The sequence below is a fragment of the Siphateles boraxobius genome, unplaced genomic scaffold, assembly GCF_051911475.1.
Source record: "Siphateles boraxobius isolate OS27281-9 unplaced genomic scaffold, OSU_SipBor_1 22, whole genome shotgun sequence".
In the NCBI taxonomy this organism is placed as follows: Eukaryota; Metazoa; Chordata; class Actinopteri; order Cypriniformes; family Leuciscidae; genus Siphateles; species Siphateles boraxobius.
Window position 1 is genome coordinate 15,980,971 of NW_027508833.1, and position 21,530 is coordinate 16,002,500.

Genomic DNA, 21,530 nt, shown 5'->3' on the forward strand with positions numbered 1-21,530 from the left:
AGAGAGAGAGAGAGAGAGAGAGAGAGAGAGAGACAATTATGGATAGAATATTATTTTGAAAGCAAAAAGGTTTTGTGTTTGATCATCTGACAATAGGCCTATACGTTTTGCAAAAATATGGAACTGACAAACTAATAAAATTATGAATTTGAAAATATGAAACTTGTTTTGATTGTTTTTCATTATATTTATTTTCAATTTGATATTTGTGTGTGACCTTTAAAAAAATTTTAGGTCCACTGTAATTATAAAGCTAATATAATTTGGTAATGCAATCTTCGAATGCATACAGTGTTAAGTGGGTGTGTCTCGGGTGGACTGACCAATCACAGCAGACTCTCCATGAGACCTATAGCTGATGCAATACTGATGGTGGATGAACTTGAAGGTGTCTGTCCACTGTCCAGTGAAAGACATTTACCTGCTCCTGTTGAACTTTAATGTAGTTTTAAGAGCATACGGTTCCCTTACCTGTTTCTTTTCCATTTATTCTAGAGGATTAGGGCGGTGGTATAAAAGGTGAGTAAATCAAAGTTTATCTTATCGATGTTTTCATCTCTTGATCGCAAAATTCAGCATACGACTGGCGTGATTTACTGTAGGAATGTGTTTTATTGTAACACGCGCTAAATGTTGATCATTCCACCGAACTGTGACATTGTAACAATTTAAGCCATATAGCAACCAGAAGTGAAATATGTCCATCATCAGATCACCGGCTGTGTGTTGTTACAACAGAAGCAGTTTGTAGATACTGGTGTTGTTGATTGGTAAATAGAGACTGTCAGTCTCCCAGTTTGTGTTCATGTTAGGTTGCAAAGTGCACTAGTTTAATAGTGTAAGGAAATAGAGATGTGAGTCAAACTACAAAACTAAGTATTATTAATAAATGTTGTGAACTGAACAAAGAAAATAAATAAATAATAAATAATTCCCACGAAGTTATTGCTTTAAAATGACAATTTTAATTTAATGCAAGTTATTTAAGATTAATTTTAAGACTACGAAAGGGAATAATGTGACTTTTGAAGTGGTGATCAAGTTTATGAACTAAATAGCCTAATATTCTAATGGATTTGACTTTGGTCTTGGATTTTTGTGACGCTGTTATAGCCATGACCAGAAGGTGGCAGCAGCGGGGTGTTTCATTTTGCCAAGACATATTCCTGGATCAACATATTTTGTTGATCCTAGAACAACATTCCTATCCAAAAATTTAGTCCTACCCCATCCCCACATCTAAACATAAACCTACTCATAGATAAAGACCCTAAAACCAGAGGGAAATGATAGGTGCATTTATAACTGATGTAGAAGCACCTAACCCTGGTTGTAAGCCTAAACTTCACATAAACTGTAAATTGTCTGATTGGTAAATCTGATTGGTTGATTGGATTTGTTCCAGGGACACTGCACTTGGTGAAAGCCACGGGTGCTTTTATGACCCAGGGGTAGATTTTTCGTAAAACTAACAGATTTGTAGTTGTGGTTGTTGTTTTTTCATGTATGAAGGCCACATTAAAACTCTTCATTATTTATTTCTTACTGTATTCATATATCTTTTATGAATAGATTTGATTTTTGTATCATTTTCCCAGACTCAGACATTCAGTCTTAACTATAAATTTGGTCATTAATTACATGCTTAAAACTCGACGATCTAAGATAAATACTGTTTCAATACTTCTTGTATGAACTTTAGCCTTATAGTTATATATAAAAGTATGCCTGTCCCTCTGTATAATTTAATCATATGTTTTTAGGATGCATAGCCTATAATGCAGCTGTAAAATGACCCTTAGCTAGACAAATAAATTATAATTTCAAAAGCTTTTGAAAAATGCAAAAGGAAAAAAAAATGTTTCAGATTGTGATATTTTATATCAAACATTGACACTGATTTTGTTACTCTTTTGGGTGTGCATTTCTGATGTGCTCTATTTGTGTGTGTGTGTTGGCAGTGAGTAGGAGATGCGGTCCTGTGTAAGAGCTGTGAGTGGGACGGCCCAGCGGCTTCACTTGGCTCCAGTCTGTGGCTTTCAGCCTCTCACTGTTGTAGCTCGCAGTAGCAGTTTCTCTCCGTGCCAAGTCACATCCGATGCCAGTTTTCACTCAGTGTCCTCTGGATCAGACCATCCCAGAGTTCTCATTACCGGTATGAGTGCAGGAGACAAGTGGCTAGACCAGTTATTGTGTAATGTTCATTTGTTTAAAAGATTTTGTGTATGTGACTGTGTGTTTGTTTAAGCTTTGAGGTCTAAATGGATGTTGTATAAACCTTTAGATGTCACGTTTCCCTGGTTACCACATTCTGAAGCATGAAATGTAGTCTCCATGGTAACATATGACTAATGATGATTTTTAATCAAATTTTTTTCTCTCTCTTTTTGATTTTAGGCGGTCTAGGTCAGTTGGGAGTGGGTCTAGCCAAACTGCTCAGGTGAGACTGAATTAGCGCTGTCATGATTCCTCGATTAAATTCGAGTGCTCGATTTTAAGACCCTCCATTGCAATTTACCTGTGTCGATTAACTGGTAAAATACCGGAAGTGGTCCATTCCATACCCTCGCTCTGAGTTTGCATGTTTTGATGTAGCATTTCTATTGTTTTGCCAATAATAAACAAAGATTTGATTGTGTTTTGATTACACATAATTTTGTTTATTATGTTATTTGATTACACGTAATATTACATATTAAGTGTAACAACAATAATCACTAGGGGCCGGTTGCACCAGCTGTGCATATGTTACAGCTTAGTTTTGATGTAAATGGGCACTAAGATACAACTTACGCTCTACTAAATATTTTTGCGTTGCACCATTAAACTTAGTTGAAGCATAACTCTATGTATAAACTAAATATTTACAGAAGCCTCCAATCAGGAGTAACGGTTGGAATAAAATAGACTGAACTGCATCAATAAGCTCTTCTTTTACCTGGCAGACTTCAATTCTTTAGACATATATGATAATGCTGATATTTACATTCGCTTACATTTTAGGAGAGAGAACATTATATGAATAGATTACTTTGTTAGCGGTTCATCAATACGAACCTGTCCTACAGCACCGCTGTGTGCATCGGTCCAATCGGTCCGTGTTGTGCATGTCAGATAAAATCACTCATAACCAATAAATGTTATTTCTTATGGTTTTTTTGTATCAGTACTTATTTATCCTTAATAATAATAATAATTTCATTTCAAATACAGTTTATAAATGTTATTTACTTATAAAAACACTTATGTTATTCATGATGATTAAGTAGCGTATGTAATGGAAACATATAAGTTAGAATGAAGAATAATCTGAAATTCCCAGCATTTAAACAACTTATGCTCACGTCTTTGAAGGCTCCTATTGGATCATCGAGGCTTTACGTAATATTATGCGACTACACATTACTTTACGGAGAGTTTACGACCTACTAGCTACATTCTGCCTTACGAACAAATGGTGAAACGGAATTAAGCTAGGGGTTAGTTACAAACTAGCTAGTAGTTTCTAAGCTTCTAGTGTGGACTTTACGTTCAAATTTAAAGCAGCACTATGTAAGATTTTTTACCTTAAAATAATGTTTCCAAAATCGTTTCAGTGGTTCATCAAGTCGTGACATGGTGAAATGCACTTATATCTAATGAGACATAAGAAAACTACTAATTTGACTAGGTTTACGGCAAGCGTTACAATTGCTACAATTGCTCGTTTGTGATGTCGCAATACATCATACTTTCATGAAATCATGCATCATACCATACCTTGTCTGTGGCCATTGTTGATTCCAAAGCTGGATAAACAGAGAGCATGTGCGTGCGCGTGCGACAGTAGGCTGTGGTAGGCTAAATTATTTACGACAGCGGTAATGGACAATTCCGCTTCCTACCTGTAGGGGCGACCGCAGAGGAAAGGTTACTTGGTGCTGCTTTAAGAAAGAACTTACGAACGAAAACCATCATTACTTGCTTTTGATAATTTGTTTTTTTTACCAATTATTATTGACTTATTGCTATTATATATGTATTTTAAGCAATGTTAAAGGCTGATGTTCACTTAGGTCTATTTTTTATCACCACAAAAAAACAAAGAAGATCCAATTATTTAATTATTCATCAAAATTATCGACCGATTACTCGATTACCAAAATAATCATTATTGACAGCCCTAGAATGAATGCTTTCAGAAGCTTTGTTAATGTTCACTAGACTTCAGGCTGGAATGGACTACACGACTTTTGCCTAGATTTGCCCCCAGATTTTCAGTCAGTCAATGCCAGTTGACAAAAGTCTACAGGGTTGACAGATTTTATAGAAAATCTTGTAGTGTTTGAAGGGAACAGTTTGTATTAAAACATTTTTAAAAAGCTTTAGAATGTGATTCCATCCAGTGGGAGGAGATCATTAGTTTGTTGTTTTTGTTTGTTATCTGTCTCCTAGCAATCTGTGAGTTTGTTTTGTTCTGAATGACGTTGTCTGTTAGTGTGTGAATGATCCTCACTTGTCTAGTGTATGATGCCTAGTTCCCTTTCGTTGTCACTCCGAGTTACGTCGGATGACGACGAATGGGGTTTCGCTTAGAAAGCCTATCAACTTCGAGTATTACAAAACGAGCCAATGGCAAAGAAATGCCATGGGTCTGCGGAATTTGCATGGCGTAACTCCGCCCCACCTCGTGGGTATAAAAGGAGGAAGCCGGCAGCAAGCAGATATGTTTTCGCTTCGGAGCCAAGTGTATTCTTCTCTCCACAAGCCATCTCTGAATTGTCAGCTTTACAAACGAGTACCTCGAGTGTTGGTGTGACGGCGATCTACGGCGAGAGCGTGCTTCCTGCTGATCTGTTGCAGTGGTCTGCCAGTCGGTCCGTTTCTCCCCGGGTGCTTCAACACTTGAGTTTTCTCTCACTAAAAGAGCTTACACGTGGCACGTCTTTTTAAAGACGGCTCGCCCGTGCATTTCTGGTTGCAGCGGACTGGTATCGGACTCTGATGGGCACGAGCGCTGTCTAGTGTGTTTGGGCTTTGATCATGCTCGAACAGCGCTCGTGGGTGACTCATGTTCTCGCTGGGAACGTGATCATCGCGTCATATATAGGTCGAGACTCGGTGAACTCGCAAGAGTGAGAGTCCCCTCATCCACCCCCCGATCTTCGGCTGGTGGCCAGGGTGACCTGAGGGTTACGGTCTGGATCTAGGCGCCGACTATGTGTCCGTGACCCCAGCCCCCCTCTTCAATGACGGTGCCCGCTAGTGAACTGCTGATTCCCGCGAGTCTACCCTCTGGTGGCCCGCGTGTTTCAGTTGAAGCTACAGAGGAAGATGCCATGTCTGTTGCAGCATCACTAGGTGGGTTTGAGTCTTCTGGAAGTGAGGGCTCGTCACAGCTGCCACCTTCCGGTGTGCATACGGCTGTGCCTGAGTCTGATCCGGAGATGACGACCATGCTTTCCTGGGACGATGGGTTTTGGGTAAGGCCGCCGACCCTCGTCCACGGCAAACCCCAATACCTCTTTTCCCGGACGTGCATGATGAGATCTCGAAGTCCAAGAAGACCCCCTTGTCTTCTCGGGACCGCTCGCTGATCTCATCCGCCTTTCCTCCCCTCGATGGGGCCGCTGCCCATGGGTACACTGGGGTTCCCCCGGCTGAACGCTCTGTTGCGATGCTATGTGTCCTCAGAGTGCTTCTTCTCGGCGCAATCCTAAGCACCTGCCCGTGGCCTGTAGTTTTTCGTCTACGCTTGTGGCGAGATCCTATAGCGCCACGGGACTGGCAGCCGCCTCACTGCATGCCATGGTCATTCTGCTGGTCCATCTGACCCAGATGCTCATGGACCTGCACGAGGGCGGGACTGACCCAGGGCTCTTCACTGAGCTGCGCGCCGCCACTGACCTTGCTCTCTGAGCGACGAAAGTGGCCGTACGCTCCCTGGGTCAGGTGATGCTCACCAGTCTCTGGCTGAACCTGTCTGATGTGCTGGATGTCGCGCGGACCCGTCTGTCCGACATTCCCATATCCCAGGTCGGCCTCTTCGGCGGTGCGGTTGAGGGCATGCCCAACAGCTCTCAGCCGCCCATGAGCAGAGTGAGGTTGATTCTGTCCCGACGGCCCCGCCGTCCGCTCAGATCCCTCGGTCTGCCCACTGCCGAGGGCGCCCCCCCGCGGTCGGACGCCACAGTCCTCTCCAGCCCCGCACCCCGCTACACGCCAGGTTAAGCGGCGCTCTTGAGTTGGGCTCCTCAGAGATGGGACTCAGTTCTTTCCAGGAGTTGGTAGCAGGACCACTCCTTTCCCCGGGGAGGGCCGGGGAAGAATCCTTATTCTCCAAAGAGCTGATTCTCCCGTCTCTGAGCACAGAGTTCTCGGACGTCACAGAGCGCCGCCCACAAGCCGTGCTCTCCTCGTCCCCCTCTGTCCCAGAGGTGGTTGACATGGCGTGCCGTCCACGGACCGCTTCACCGCTGTCCCCCTCTGTCGCCAGACCCTTGGCAGAGCAGGCCCCCGCGGGACGACCAGCCTGGTCCTCCCCTGGCCCCCTCTGCCAGGGCGCGGTTGCTAACTGTGCCCCCTCTCCGGGCCGCTATGCCGTCCACATCTGGGCCAGTTACTCCGCTTCGCTGCCCCTCCGGGGGGACGCCTGTGGCTCGCATGATCCCGTTGGTTCAGTTCCTGGGAGCCTGGCTAGAGCTCCCCGTCTGTCCCACTGGATCGTGCGTACCGTCAGGCTCGGCTATGCGATTCAGTTCGCACGGTCTCCTCCCCGCTTCAGGGGAGTCCGCTCCACTTTGGTCGGTGGCAATGCCCCTATCATGAGAGCAGAGATTGCCACCCTGCTGGCGAAGGGTGCAATCGAGACTGTCCCTCCAGCCGAGATGAGGTCCGGCTTCTACAGCCCCTACTTCATTGTCCCCAAGAAGACCGGTGGGTTACGGCCAATCCTGGACTTGCGCGTGCTGAACCGCTCCCTTCACCGGATGCCGTTCAAGATGCTCACCGCCAAACGCGTTTTCGAATGCATACGGCCCCAGGATTGGTTTGCAGCGATCGACCTGAAGGACGCCTACTTTCATGTCTCCATTCTTCCTCGACACAGACCGTTCCTCCGGTTTGCTTTCGAGGGGCAGGCATACCAGTACGCGGTTCTCCCTTTCGGGCTAGCCCTGTCTCCTCGCATCTTCACGAAGGTCGTCGAGGCGGCCCTTGTTCCCCTTCGAGAACAAGGGGTTCACATCCTGAGTTATATCGACGACTGGCTGATCCTAGCTCACTCTCGAGATCAGGTTTGCGAACACAGGGACCTAGTGCTTCGGCACCTAGCCCGTCTGGGCCTTCGGGTCAACTGGGAGAAGAGCAAACTTTGCCCCGTGCAGAGGATCTCTTTTCTCGGTATGGACATCGACTCGGTCGCCATGTCCGCGCAGCTTACGAGCGAGCGCGCGCAGTCACTGCTGACTTGCCTAAGACAATTCGAGGGCAAGAGTGCGGTTCCACTGAAACTTTTTCAGAGGCTCCTGGGGCATATGGCATCTGCAGCCGCGGTCACACCGCTCGGATTGCTTCAAATGAGACCGCTTCAGCTTTGGCTTTGCGACCGAGTCCCGAGGTGGGCATGGCAACACGGCACGTTCCGAGTACCAGTTACTCCGACCTGCCGTCAGTTCTTCACCCCGTGGGCGAACCTCGGTTTTCTCAGGGCCGGTGTCCCCCTGGCACGAGCTTCCCGGCATGTTGTTGTCTCAACAGATGCCTCCACCACGGGCTGGGGCGCCATGTGCAATGGACATGCTGCTGCGGGCTCCTGGACAGGACCCCAGCGGCTGTGGCATGTCAATTGCCTCGAGTTGTTGGCAGTACGCCTTGCCCTGCACCGCTTCCGGGCGTTGCTCAGGGGTCAACACGTACTAGTCCGTTCAGACAATACCGCCACTGTGGCGTACATCAACCATCAAGGTGGTCTACGCTCCCGCCGTATGTCACAACTCGCTCGCCACCTCCTCCTATGGAGTCAGAAGCATCTGAGGTCGCTTCGAGCCATCTTCATTCCCGGAGCGCCGAACTGTGCAGCCGACGAGCTCTCACGGCTTCAGCCCCTCCCTGGAGAATGGCGACTCCATCCCCAGTCGGTTCAGCTGATTTGGGACCAGTTCGGGGACGCGCAGATAGATCTGTTTGCCTCTCACGACTCGACCCATTGCGCCCAGTTCTATTCCCTGACCGAGGGCACGCTCGGCACGGATGCTCTGGCGCACAGCTGGCCGCAGGGCCGCAAGTATGCGTTTCCCCCAGTGAGCCTTCTTGCGCACACTTTGCGCAAGGTCAGGGAGGACGAGGAGCAGGTCATTCTGGTTGCCCCTTACTGGCAACCGGACCTGGTTCCCCGAACTAGTACTCCTCGCGACAGCACCTCCCTGGCCGATCCCTCTGAGGAAGTACCTTCTTTCTCAGGGACGGGGCACCCTATGGCACCCTCGTCCCGATCTTTGGAACCTCCACGTGTGGCTCCTGGATGGGACGAGGCAGGTTTTAGTACCCTACCACCAGCGGTGGTGGCTACCATCACTTCCGCTAGAGCGTCGTCCACGAGACACGTCTATGCGTTGAAGTGGAACCTCTTCGTCAACTGGTGCTCTTCTCACCGAGAAGACCCCCGGAGATGCTCGATCAGTGTTGTGCTTTCCTTCCTTCAACAGGGGCTGGAGCGAAGGCTGTCTCCCTCCACCCTGAAGGTCTATGTTGCCGCCATTGCCGCACATCATGACCTCATCGAAGGTAAGTCGGTGGGGAAGCACGACCTGGTCATCAGGTTCCTGAGAGGAGCGAGGAGACTAAATCCTCCTCGTCCTCCTCTCGTTCCCTCTTGGGACCTCTCAGTGGTTCTAACTGCCCTGAAGAGTGCTCCCTTTGAGCCCCTGCAATCAGTCGAGCTTAAGTTCCTGTCTATGAAGACAGCGCTCCTGGTTGCACTGGCCTCCATCAAGAGGGTTGGGGACCTGCACGCATTCTCCGTTGACGAAGCGTGCCTGGAATTTGGGCCGGCTTCCTCTCACGTGATCCTGAGACCCCGGCCTGGATACGTGCCCAAGGTTCCTACCACTCCCTTTCGGGACCAGGTGGTGAACCTGCAAGCGCTGCCCTCGGAGGAGGCAGACCCAGCCTTGGCACTGCTCTGTCCAGTACGCGCTCTCCGCGCCTATGTAGACAGAACGCAGTGTTTCAGGACTTCAGACCAGCTCTTTGTCTGTTATGGTGGGAAGCTGAAGGGAAAGGCTCTCTCCAAGCAAAGGTTGTCTCACTGGATAGTGGACACCATTGCTTTGGCTTACCAGCAGCAAGGTCGACCGTGCCCCCTTGGTGTGACTGCCCACTCCACCCGGAGTGTGGCGTCCTCTTGGGCTCTAGCGCATGGCGCCTCGCTAACAGACATCTGCAGAGCTGCAGGCTGGGCAACACCTAACACATTCGCCAGATTCTATAATCTCCGAGTGGAGCCTGTGTCCTCTCGTGTACTCGCTTCAACCAGCTAGTACCGGACCCGCTCAGGTGTCTTCGCTTGCTCGCCATTCCACTCCACGGACTGGATACGTGCGATATTTTCCTCAGGTGAGCTTTTCCGAAAGCCCTGAGCTCCTCCAGCACTCCTGACGTCGGCGCCAGTGTCTATTGCCTGCGCGTCGGCTAGGTGCCTCCCGTGTGCATGGTCCCTCCTCTGAGCGACCCCCACATGTGTATTTCCACTGTAAGCCTCTCTGAGCGTGTGTCTTTCCCTTGGCAAGCCACCTTGCCACCCCTGGGGTTGAAATATTCCACCTGCGGCTGGACACCCCAGTGTTTTCCATATGCTTCCTTCGGGTCATATGTGTATTCTCTAAGTCCCCCCCCCTCCGGGCTGGCATTAATTGCATACTTCCCCTAAGCTTGGGATATGCTTCCCAGTGTACCATGGTATTCCTGTGATAAATGGAGTCCTTTGTCCAGGCTGACAGGGATCTCGATTTACGCAGGGCACTGGAAGACAGCTGAGAAGGTGGCGTGATTAGACTGGTAACCCCATTCGTCGTCATCCGACGTAACTCGGAGTGACAACGAAAGGGAACGTCTACGGTTACGTATGTAACCCTCGTTCCCTGAGTAGGGAACGGAGACGTTACGTCTGCCTGCCACTTTCCGCTGTACCGCGGGGATCGCCTGAGCTCAGTCTTGGCTCCTCAGCGAAGAAACATATCTGCTTGCTGCCGGCTTCCTCCTTTTATACCCACGAGGTGGGGCGGAGTTACGCCATGCAAATTCCGCAGACCCATGGCATTTCTTTGCCATTGGCTCGTTTTGTAATACTCGAAGTTGATAGGCTTTCTAAGCGAAACCCCATTCGTCGTCATCCGACGTAACGTCTCCGTTCCCTACTCAGGGAACGAGGGTTACATACGTAGCCGTAGACGTTTTTCTCTCTAATCATTTTCAAAGTTTGCAAGTGTATGATGCCTAGTGTTTTAAAATATGTTCAGATTTTAAATGTTGTGTGGTGAATTCCAGCCTTTAGATTTAGACCAGCCCAGCTTCTGAAGCCATGCCCCCAATATATGATAACCAACCCAATGTCAGCAAACCTGGACATGTAATAGGCAGACAGCCAGAGAGTGTTTCTGATTGGCTAAAAAAGTGCAAGACTCTTCATTTGCTGTCTATGGTTGTCTAATAAGATTGATTTCAGCAAACCATGGTATTCATGGTATTCCAGAAAAAAAAAAACATTGGATGCTTCTCAACACTCAAAATGATACATCCTTGTTTCCTCACTCCTCCGTCCTCCAAGCCTGTGACTCGGAAACCAATCAAACTCAGCCATCTTGAAAGACATTTCAATTCTCTAATTGCGCCGTGAGGAGGCGAGTGTCACGATTAGATCCAAGGAAGATGGAGATTATTGAAAGGTAACAAGTTTAATAAATAACTCGGAAACATAGCCAGCAGACCAGGCAGTGTGCAACGGACAAACAATACCGGACACTAGAGAATAACTTAAATACACTGGGGGTGGTGATGGCGCAGTGGATAAGACACATGCCTTTGGTGTGAGAGACCCGGGTTCAAATCCACTGTGAGACACCAATGTGTCCCTGAGACTTAACCCCTAATTGCTCCAGACATATATAGCAATTGTAAGTCACTTTGGATAAAAGCGTCAGCTAAATGAATAAATGTAAAATGAAAATGTAAATACACAGTTGAGATTAACTAAACAATTACCAGCTGTTATGAATGTGATTAGTGTCCATAGTGACTGATCGGTGGCGGGTAACACAGACAAGGAAACACGTGTGAGGAATGAAACAAACTAAAAGTCCGTGAACTTAATATAACTGAACATAATGGTGGCAGCGAGGAGAGAGGAAGTTTCCTGTGGATTGGTGAGTGAGGATACACAGGTGTAGCCTTCCCTCGCATACTAAAGGTGGTGGAGCTAAGATGCAATGAAAGGAAGCGAGGAAAGGAAACGAGGATGCACAAATAGGATTTATGAGTAGCACCCCTTGTTTACTGCACTCTTTTGGTAGTATTAAATTGTTAAATATGAGAATTTTGTTTATCTTTTGTTACAGGAAGGAGTTTGGAAAATATAATGTAATTCTGTCTGATATCAGGAAACCCCCAAATCATGTTTACCAAAGCGGTGAGTGTCAATATATTCACTTATTGTGGGAAGCATCAGTTCTTCTCCATTTGGAGTTGTATTTTAAATTTGAACACACTTTATTTAAACAGTATTTATTGATTATTATATGTATGTATCAAACAAAAATATTTTATTATATTAATTTTTTTAATTACATGATTTTAGGCTTTTAATTGTAAATTTTGACTTCAGGTCCCTTTATATATTCCGACATTTTGGACTACAAAAACTTGCGTGAGATTGTTGTAAACAACCGCATCACTTGGTTGATACACTACAGCGCCCTTCTGAGTGTAGTCGGAGAGGCTAATGTGTCCCTCGCTCGTAATGTCAACATCACTGGTTAGTCACCGAGGGGTTTAACATCTGTTTTATTTGTATAATTTTCACCTTCAATCACTTTTCATTGGTAAGGTACATAGAGGTTTCTTTTCCAACTTCCTCATCTTTAGGGTTGCACAATGTTCTTGACATTGCTGGAGAACATGGGCTCCGTCTTTTCGTCCCCAGCACTATTGGAGCCTTTGGCCCCTCCTCCCCTCGTAACCTCACCCCTGATCTGTGCATCCAACGACCACGAACCATTTACGGAGTGTCCAAGGTTCACGCTGAGCTAATGGGAGAGGTCAGTACATATTTGAGAACGCATGCAAATCCTAAACATTTTTGGCGGTTTTAATTTTAGCATGATATTAAAAGAGAATGAGAAAAGAAAGAGTACAAGCCTAGGCATTTCATGAGGTCTTAATACATGTGAATTTAATGCATATTTTTGCTTTGGTTATTATTCACACTGCATTATTCAATTCACATTTCTTTATTGTATTTTCCAGTATTACCATCACAGGTTAGGTCTTGACTTCCGCTGTCTCAGATACCCAGCAATCATTTCTGCAGACTCTCAACCTGGTGGAGGAACTACAGGTGAGCATATCTCCTTTGGAACAGTGTTGTTGTTGTAAACTAACACTTTTAAATAAAGCTGACATAAAATAGAAAATATTAGATGGAGATAGTCCCCCTGTGGTGAAAATCAAGGGTGTAGAGTTACATTCAAGCTATTTTATGGCATTAAGAATTTATTTCAAGGAAAATAAAATGCTTAAATTTGTAATTTTGGTGATCAAAGATAAGTTTTTAGGAATAAAATGATTGACCACAGTGGGACTTTAAGGAAATTAGAAATGTTGCTTTGGCAACTAACTGAAATATAGTAATTACTACTAAATTATTAAAATGATTAAAAGTGAAATAAAAATAAATTAAAGATCAGTAGAAATAGCCCCACTCTGGATCCAGAGCCAAGCCAGCTGCTTTCCACACCATGCACAGAGACTATGCTAGAGCCCACCGCAGACAAAGTGCCAGAGCTTGCCGCGGTGCCAGAGACAATTCCTGGAGCCAATCATTGCCCTGGAGCCCTAGCCCGATACTGGTCCCGCCCAGCTCAAAGTCTCCTGCGTCTACAATGGTCCCACCTAGCCTCCCTCTCCCACCTCCTCTACGAAAGACAGCCAGTCCTGCGACCCTGCCTCCACTGGCTCCCTTCAGTCCCTCGGCTCCCCCACTGTTGACTTCATTCTGCTGCTTGGATCTGCCTAAGGTCTTCTTGTCTCCAGCTCCAACTTGGCAAGGGTATCTCCTTGCTCCGAGCAGCTGCCGAGCTTGTCATTCCACCTCGGCTCATCGACAAGTTGGCTCCACCTTGGCACCTCCCTCCCTCAGCTCTACCTGGGGCCATCATCCTTATGGCTCCACCGGGCTCCTTATTCCCTCCGGCCCCGCCTTGGTCGTTCATCACTCTGCCTGTGCCACGGACTTCCAGGCCTTCAGCGCTGCACTTGGTCCCTCCACCCCTACGGCTCCGTCAGGCTCTACCTTTCCTCTGGCTCCAACTTGGTCCCCAGTCCCTCCGGCTCTGCCTGGCTCCGCCTCAGCATCAAGATCTATCGGTGTCGCTTGGTCTCATTGGCTCTGCTTGGGTTTCCACCTTGATCGGCACCGTCTCAGTCTGTTTGTCAGTCTGACGCCTGCCAAGACTCCACCATGGCTCCTACCACCCTCAACTCCGCTGTGGGCCTTCGTCATCTGGCTATGCTCTACGTCCCAATCTTTCCTGGCTCCCACAGTCATCGTCACCTTGGTTTCTCCCGCTGTCTTATCCTCCTGCATCCTACCTGGTGCCAGCCCCTGGTCCTCCTCCAAAGCCCCCTCCCTTCACAGTTGGACACTTATTGGCGCAAGGTTGCACCTTCCGGTAGGGGGATCTACTGTAATCATCTCAGTCTTTTCAGTTTCATTGTGTTTCGGTTTTGTTTTTCCTGTCCCGATTAAACTGTGTGTTCTTTTTGCAGCTTAGTTCCCTTAGTTACTGATCAACTGTTGTTCATTTAGTTACCTCATTATCTCTGTATATTTAAGTTCTCAGTTTCCTCATTGTTCATTGTTCCGTGTCATCTTTAGTGTATGTGGTTGTGTTATTTGCCTTATTCTTGGTAATCTCCTGCGTGTTTGGTTTTAGATTTATAATGAGAGACTTTTCTGTTTATGCTCCTCATGCACTTCAGTACAGACACACACTGGCTGCATCCGGAAATGTAGGCTGCTGTCTTGTTGCCTCATTGTCCTATCAGGCTATGACTTGCAGGCAGCGTTTGCGCACGAAGGTACCTCTCGAAACTGATTTCGGACAGACTTTCCTAGGGAGTGTAATGGTTTAATGATCTACAGAGCGAGCTTTGGTGAAAACTAAGAGAATATTTAATGACTACTATAGTAATTCCTCGCTAGAAATTACATCATAGATTGAAAACGTTGATCAAAAATGTACATTTACACACAAACTGACGACCAGCCGCAACTTTCAGACGCCATCTTTATTTTTTTAGCTCAACTCACAGAATGGAAAGCACAGGACTCTGGGATATCAAATGCACTGAAGGATACATCTATGCTGCCTTCAAAAATCAATCAGATGAAGGTATCTCATGAGACAGGAAGTGAAACTAACATTGCATTCAGACGTGCCTTTATGCCTTCCGACCTTGGAATGGGTCCTTAGAAGGCAGTATTTATCCATTTTCGGACGCAGCCACTGTGACACCCTCATAATCTTTAATCAAAATAACTTCCCCTCCCTCTTGCAGTGTCTCTTCTCTGATGACAAGATCAAGTCCTGCCCTACATTTTTCTTGTTGGAGAAGCCGTTTCACTCGGATAAACGTCACACAATACAAAAAGAAAAAATTATCTCAACTTTGGTTGCATGCTGACTTATAATATACATGGTATAACAGTATATGATTAAAAACACTGGTCTGGAAGACTAATGCGTCTATGTAAACCCTTCACCTCCATTTAGTCTGTCTCTTCTCTCAGACTATGCTGTCCAGATCTTCCACGATGCTGTGAAAACGGGCAAATTTGTGTGCAATCTGAGGCCTGACACAAGACTCCCCATGATGTTCATTGAAGATTGTCTAAGAGCCACACTGGAAGTTCTGGAAGCTCCTGCTGAGGAACTCGGTATGCACACATACAACATCAGCGCCATGAGCTTCACTCCAGAGGAACTGGTACGAGAAATCAGGAAGCACCTGCCAGACCTGCAGGTCACATACAAGATTGACCCAGTTCGACAGGCCATTGGTAAGGGTCTGACACATCAATCGAAATCCAATTTAAAATCCTCTTAAATATCAATTGTGGTTGCATTTTTTTAAGTTTTGAATATTACCTTTCATGTAGTTTGCAAAATATAAAAGGTCTACCATGTTTCAAAGAGCACGACAAATAGAGTTATTGTCTCCTAAATGAAAGAATCGATTCTGAACTGCCTAAAACGAGTTGTCAGTAATTTCAGTCTTACTTCCTGCATGAAACTACATAGATTTGTTACAAATTTGCATAATCCCTGCTTCATTGGCTGCCCACAAACAACGTCTACTTGACTCGCACTCAAACACAAAAAGAGGAGAGACCAAAGATTAAACCGTTTCAGACACTTAGAAAAGAGGTGATGCTGCGATGTATATTATGAGAAAGTTAAAGTGTTTTTTGACCTTGGATGCATGTAAACTTATTGCTGGAGACTTCAAAATATTTAAAATAGCATTATAGTGGCACTTTAAGCAAGCATTATGATATTTGGTGGACATTAAAAAAACATATTCAGCAGACAATGCAATTTTGTCCCTTTTTATCTTTCCAAACTGAACACAGGTCAGTGTGCCAACTGTTTCTGTTATTTCTTCTAGCTGACAGCTGGCCAGAGATCTTAGATGACACCAGTGCCCGCAGTGACTGGGGCTGGAAGCACAACTATGGTTTGCCAGAGCTGGTTCAGGCGATGCTCAACTTCACTGGATCAGACTCCAGAATGTCTCAAGCTAACTAGTCTCCATCTGCCATCATGTATTTGAAGTTTTTGGGGCCTAATAGAAGGAATGGTAATTGGGCTCTGTAACTCTGATTACTGAAGGTCAAACTTTTTTTTGCGAGGCCTTTTTTCATATGTAGCTTGTATTTGAACAGTTTTCCTGGTAAAGTAAACCAAAGATTTATATGGCTCAATTATATCCTTAACCTCCCCAATCAGCTTAATAATTAAAAATCTTACTGATCATACTTATTTTATATTATTTAAGCTTTAATTTGTTTTGTGGACTATTTGTTCTGTAGCAAGCTGTGTGAAATAATTAGCTTTGGATCTTTTATCAGTGAATATACTGAACTGTGGACAATACATTCTTTATTTGTACTCCTAGAATTATTTACAGTACCATGCGGAAGTTCGGGGTCAGCAAGATTTATTTATTTATTTATTACAGTAAAGACTTCTTTTGAACTTTCTAGTCTTCAAAACATTGATAATAATAAAATGTTTCTTGAGCATCAAATCAGCATATAAGAATGATTTCTGAAGGATCATGTGACTGAAGACTAATACTGAAAATTCAGCTTTGCATCACAGGTATAAATTACAAATATATCAAAATATTGTAAAATATAATAATATTTTTGATCCAGTAAATGCAGTCTTGGTGAGCTTAAGAGACTTCTTTGAAAAACATAAAAATTGTACCAACCCCAAACTTTTGAATGGTAGTGTATACTTATGAGATGATGTATGCTTGTGGAAAGAAATGTAATTTCATAAAACAACAATCCTAATTATGGTGCTATTTCTAAAAGGCATTATTACCCTCTTAGTTTTATTACACTAGCCTCATCATGGTACTTATACTGTAGCTGAATTAGTTTATGTTCTTGAACATTTCATTTAATTATACAGACTTGACATTTGTAACTCCAGAATATATGTTTATGTATCTTTGATGGTTGGTTTTAGTTTTTAACCTTGAGCTGTAAGATGATTAGTGATTAAATTAATTTAGTAGCATTTGAGAATCACGGTCTTCTTCATTAGTATATTTGATAAGTTCATCAAAAAATGTTATTCTAAACCTGTATGACTTTCTTTCATTACAAAAGAAGATATTTTGAAGAACGCTGGTGTCCAAACTGACTCCCCATTGTATGTGCAATGTTTTTCTTTTGTGTCTTACAGAAGAGAGAAAGTCATACAGGTTTGGAACAACATAAACGTGATTGACAGAATATTTATTGTGGGGTTTTAAGCCTTATAAAATAAATTTGGCTTGAATTTTGGTCTAAAGAAATTGCACATAAAAATGTTCATTTTAGTGAAAAGTCACTGCCAAACTGTTCATATGCTTAATGAAATGCAGTCAATAAAACCAGAGCTGCTGTTGTTTTTCTATGGCCACTGCTTATTTTAAGGAACTCATTTAGATGTGGGCATGAATCTCCTAATTTATCACTCCATTTGGTAAACATGAGTGAATTAGGTTGTAGAAATCAACCATATTAATTTTTAATTCAATTCAATTCAAAATAAAATACAGTTAGTTAATCATGTATTAATTTAGAGCATACCATATCGCCAGCGTTGAGTCGTCTCTTCACAGGCGTCGAGTCGTCTCTTCACAGGCGTTAAGTCATCTCATCGCAGGTGTTGGGTCATCTGAAGTCTCCGTGAGAGGCTGGATACAAACTGGAGCTGACGAACGCCATTTACCTCGGGACTAACGTCCCGAGATAACAGCAGAAAAGCAAATGGGAAATAATTAGCATAGCTGCTGTTCATAAAATTAATGCATTCAATCTGATTCAACAGTTGTATAAAAGGTAAGCATTATGTGAATGCTTGGCCTAAGAGATGCGTCTTGAATCTAGTTTTAAACTCGGACAGCGAGTCTGAGCCACAAACAATATCAGGAAGGCTATTCCAGAGTTTAGAGCTAAATGTGAGAACGCCCTCCCTCCTTTAGTGGACTTAGATATCCTAGGAATGACCAGAAGCCTCGAATTTAGTGATCTTAAAGAACGCGATGGCTTGTAGGGCGATAGAAGGTCCATTAAATACACAGGAGCTAAACCATTTAGGGCTTTATAGGTCAGTAGTAGTACTTTGTAATTGATACGGAACTTAATAGGTAACCAGTGTAGAGATGATAAAATAGGTGTTATATGATCATATTTTCTTGATCTAGTAAGAACTCTAGCGACTCATTTTGCACTAACTTTCGCTTGTTTATTGAGGATGCAGGACAACCAGCTAATAAAGCATTACAGTAATCTAGTCTCGAGGTCATGAATGCATGAACTAACTTTTCTGCATCAGAAACGGATAGCACGTTACGTAGATTAGCAAAGTTTCTAAGGTGGAAAAAGGCTGTTCTGGTAAAATGTGAAATATGATAGTTGTGGTCTAGTATAACACCCAGGTCTTTTACTGTAGTGGATAAAGTAACAGGACATCCTTCTAAATTAAAGATGGATTGTACAAGGTTTTGTGGGTAGTTTTTTGGACCAATAAGTAATACCTTTAATAGCAGGATAGAAAGCAGGATAGATGAGTAATAGAATTTAATAGCAGGAAATTACACGTCATTTCATATTAGCTGCATTGTGGATATGGCCTCTACACACAGTACACACAACATATACATACAAATGGTATTCATCTATTTTTATTATATTTCATGAATATCTCAAAATATACAACTTTTATAGAACTGTACTTCAAATTCACTTCTTCTTTGATTTTGTAGGAGTTGCCACACTGTGCTTTTCAGGGCAAACTGGTTGATTTGCGAATTGGCTCAGTTTCATCTGCAGCAGATTCTCAGTGAGATGGGCTTCCTTCATCAAAGACTCCATTATAATTTCTCCTTGCGACTGCAGAAAACTGCGCAGCAGCTCTTCTACCTCCTAATGGAGAGAATATGAGAAAAGTTTTTTTTTTGCAATTAATTCTTTGATCCCATCTTTCTTTTTATTCCCAATAAGTTCATTAAAGTCCCCTGTGAAAAAAACCCACACACTTTTAATGTTGTTTATATGTCTATGTTTTGTTTTTAATATGCTTTAAGTCAAAGCATGTGCAAATTCATGTCAACACCATTGCTGAGTATTTTCTCTTTAAACCTGCAGTGAATCAAAGACAGTCTCAAAAACGCGGTTTGAAATCGCCGGTGTTTCTGACGTCACAAACTACCTTGTAACCAATCAGATAAACGTGCAATCATCCATGAGTGGAAATCTGAGCTGGTGTGAGTGAGTGGAGACGGGACTAAGTTGCATATTCATAGAACCGCGTATGTTAATGAGGCAAGCTGTAGAGTTATATTCAAAGTATTTAAAGGCATGACGAAAACCTTTTCAAGGAAAAAACTTTTAAATATGTAATTTTTGTGATCAAAGGTTAGTTTTAATTTTAAAATGATTGACTACAGGGGGACTTTAAGCACTGAAGTCTCATATACAAAAGATAATGGAACATTTGCGTAATTAGTAACTAAAAATCATTTGTTATATTTAATAGTAGCAAGGTAAGCAGTCACCCTCAGGGATAATAGTATGAGGGAAGTAGATGTAGCATCACAATGTAACTTCTTTTATTTTTTAACTTGTATATGAACTTATTTAACCATGACTGGGGCTTCAACCGGAATCGCATACTCTCGAGTAGTTACTTTCATTTTGCCTTCTAAAAACGTTCTATAGCATGAATGTAATCTGGACTAACTACATGTGCTTATTTCTCCATATTACATTGTTCTTCCCTTATATTTTCTTTTTTTGTTTTCTTTTTCTCTCTTTCAATCATGAGCGCCCTCTAGCCCTCTGTTTTCCAGTGAGAGAATAGAGAGAAAAGTGCTGGGTCTCAGAGGTAAATATCCCATTTATTTTCTCCCCAGAGAAATTGATTTTCATCGACAGCATATAAACCTTTCAAGGCAGACCTACCACAAGCTCTGAGGCTGTTAAGCAATGATATATGCTTCTGTAGAGGCTGCAATCTAGTCCATGTGTTAATTTTTATAAGAAAACCCAAAGCTGTTGAAAAAGTGGCAAAAGCAGTTGAGCTCAAATGGGTTAAATAACAGAGCAGTGCTCCTTTAATCCATCTTATCTGGTAACTGCTGACAGCCTGCAGCTTCTTTAGATATTAAGCAAGAAGTGGTTTTCGGTATGAGGGTGATAACCATAGGACAATGCGCAAAAGAAATAATCATTTGTTACTTCTGTCAGTATGAATTATTACAGCCTTCACATTGTGCAATAAAATGGCAAACTTTGCAAAATACGTTTTTTAGGTCAGTGCTGTTGGAAGCCCTGCGGATACGCATCAGAGCCTCTCGCCAATAGCTTGGAGAATTACTTTGATGGTTTCTCAAAAGGTAATAGTGTACCAACAGCTACAGGGCAGCTTAGGATCATAATCCTGTTTTATATCACCACTGAGCAGGAAACAATATTTCAGGTTGCTTCACTGTCCAAACAAAAAGTCTACTTGATACTTATTCCTTTTTATAAACATGTCAATGAAATGTTTACAGTGGCAATTACATTACTTTTCAAAGCAATCATACTTATTTTTACCTGGTGGATGAAGGCCGGTAAAAACAAAATCCCATAGAAGTAACATTTCTAGAGAAAATTCTAGATACGAGAATATAACAGCGACTTTGGGCTTGGCCAGTAAGAAACCACCAAGTAATCACCCAGAACATCTTAGCAAGTTTATTTGAGTTTATTGCTGTTTGCTCATCCGGCCTTCATATGGAAGACTGTTTAAACTGGCCTGCAATGTTGCAATCATCTCTTTGAGTTCATTGATTTCTGCTTCTTATCATAAATCATCAGTTTGTGGTGTTTATTATGTCAACCATCACTAAAGTGCAAAAGTCTGGTTCCAGAAGTAAAAACTTCATTCATTTTCTCTATAGGGAAATTGATTTTAAACAATTTCAGCCACGGGGTTGTTATTTGATAGTACTTGCTCCAGTTGAAGCCGTCAACCCCTCTGTGAAGTTAGTTTTAAATTAGGCTAGTTTTAAAATAATTGTTTAACAGTGGAATTCATGGTGAAAAACTACATGACCCATGATCCTGTACAGAAAATTCCACCAGAGAGTCGAAAAAAGCGAAATGCACCAAAAGATCTCTTTAGCCCCGCCCACTCCCATGAAGCACTGTGAATGATGTAATCAAATTACTCTCCCTACACTCTCAAAATACTTAAATATATATATATATATATGCATATTGTACAATAAACTTAATATATATTGTTTTTATATATCAACATTTTTAAGTTTTACGTTTTAAATTTCTCCATCATTTTTAATTAGATTATGCTGTTCCCTCACTAGAGCCGTAAAGTACAGTCTTGTAAAATACTTTTTTGCTTCCAATCAAAGTTTGTAATGTTATGATTCACCTCGTAGCTGATTGGATCGGTTCATGGCTTATAATGCTTTAATTAAGACTTTTT

At 43.4% G+C, this 21,530-nt stretch overlaps 2 protein-coding genes across 2 annotated transcripts in view; one reads left to right on the top strand and one right to left on the bottom strand.

Annotated features, from left to right (window-relative positions):
* The first annotated feature begins 347 nt into the window (after positions 1 to 347).
* Positions 348 to 17,449, top strand: LOC143746727 (L-threonine 3-dehydrogenase, mitochondrial-like). The gene is made up of 9 exons (XM_077238749.1): positions 348 to 519; positions 1,962 to 2,155; positions 2,398 to 2,440; positions 11,592 to 11,662; positions 11,858 to 12,007; positions 12,118 to 12,290; positions 12,499 to 12,589; positions 15,044 to 15,313; positions 15,922 to 17,449. The coding sequence occupies exons 2-9, from the start codon at positions 1,972 to 1,974 to the stop codon at positions 16,059 to 16,061; spliced, it is 1,122 nt and encodes a 373-aa protein (XP_077094864.1). The 5' UTR covers positions 348 to 519; positions 1,962 to 1,971; the 3' UTR covers positions 16,062 to 17,449.
* Positions 17,450 to 17,623: 174 nt separating this feature from the next.
* The window catches only part of cunh8orf74 (chromosome unknown C8orf74 homolog), a 7,426-nt gene continuing 3,519 nt past the window's right edge, over positions 17,624 to 21,530 (bottom strand). Inside the window, exon 4 of the mRNA XM_077238756.1 lies at positions 17,624 to 18,961. Coding sequence (XP_077094871.1) covers positions 18,779 to 18,961 — 183 coding nt within the window. The 3' untranslated portion in view covers positions 17,624 to 18,778. The remainder of the gene's footprint in view (positions 18,962 to 21,530) is intronic.

Excerpts from the sequence above, each read along its gene's own strand:
- LOC143746727 (XM_077238749.1), top strand. The coding sequence starts at position 1,972 with ATGCGGTCCTGTGTAAGAGCTGTGAGTGGGACGGCCCAGCGGCTTCAC. Across the intron at positions 2,156-2,397 it reads TCCCAGAGTTCTCATTACCG|GCGGTCTAGGTCAGTTGGGA; the intron begins GTATGAGTGCAG and ends TTTTGATTTTAG. Across the intron at positions 2,441-11,591 it reads GGTCTAGCCAAACTGCTCAG|GAAGGAGTTTGGAAAATATA; the intron begins GTGAGACTGAAT and ends CTTTTGTTACAG.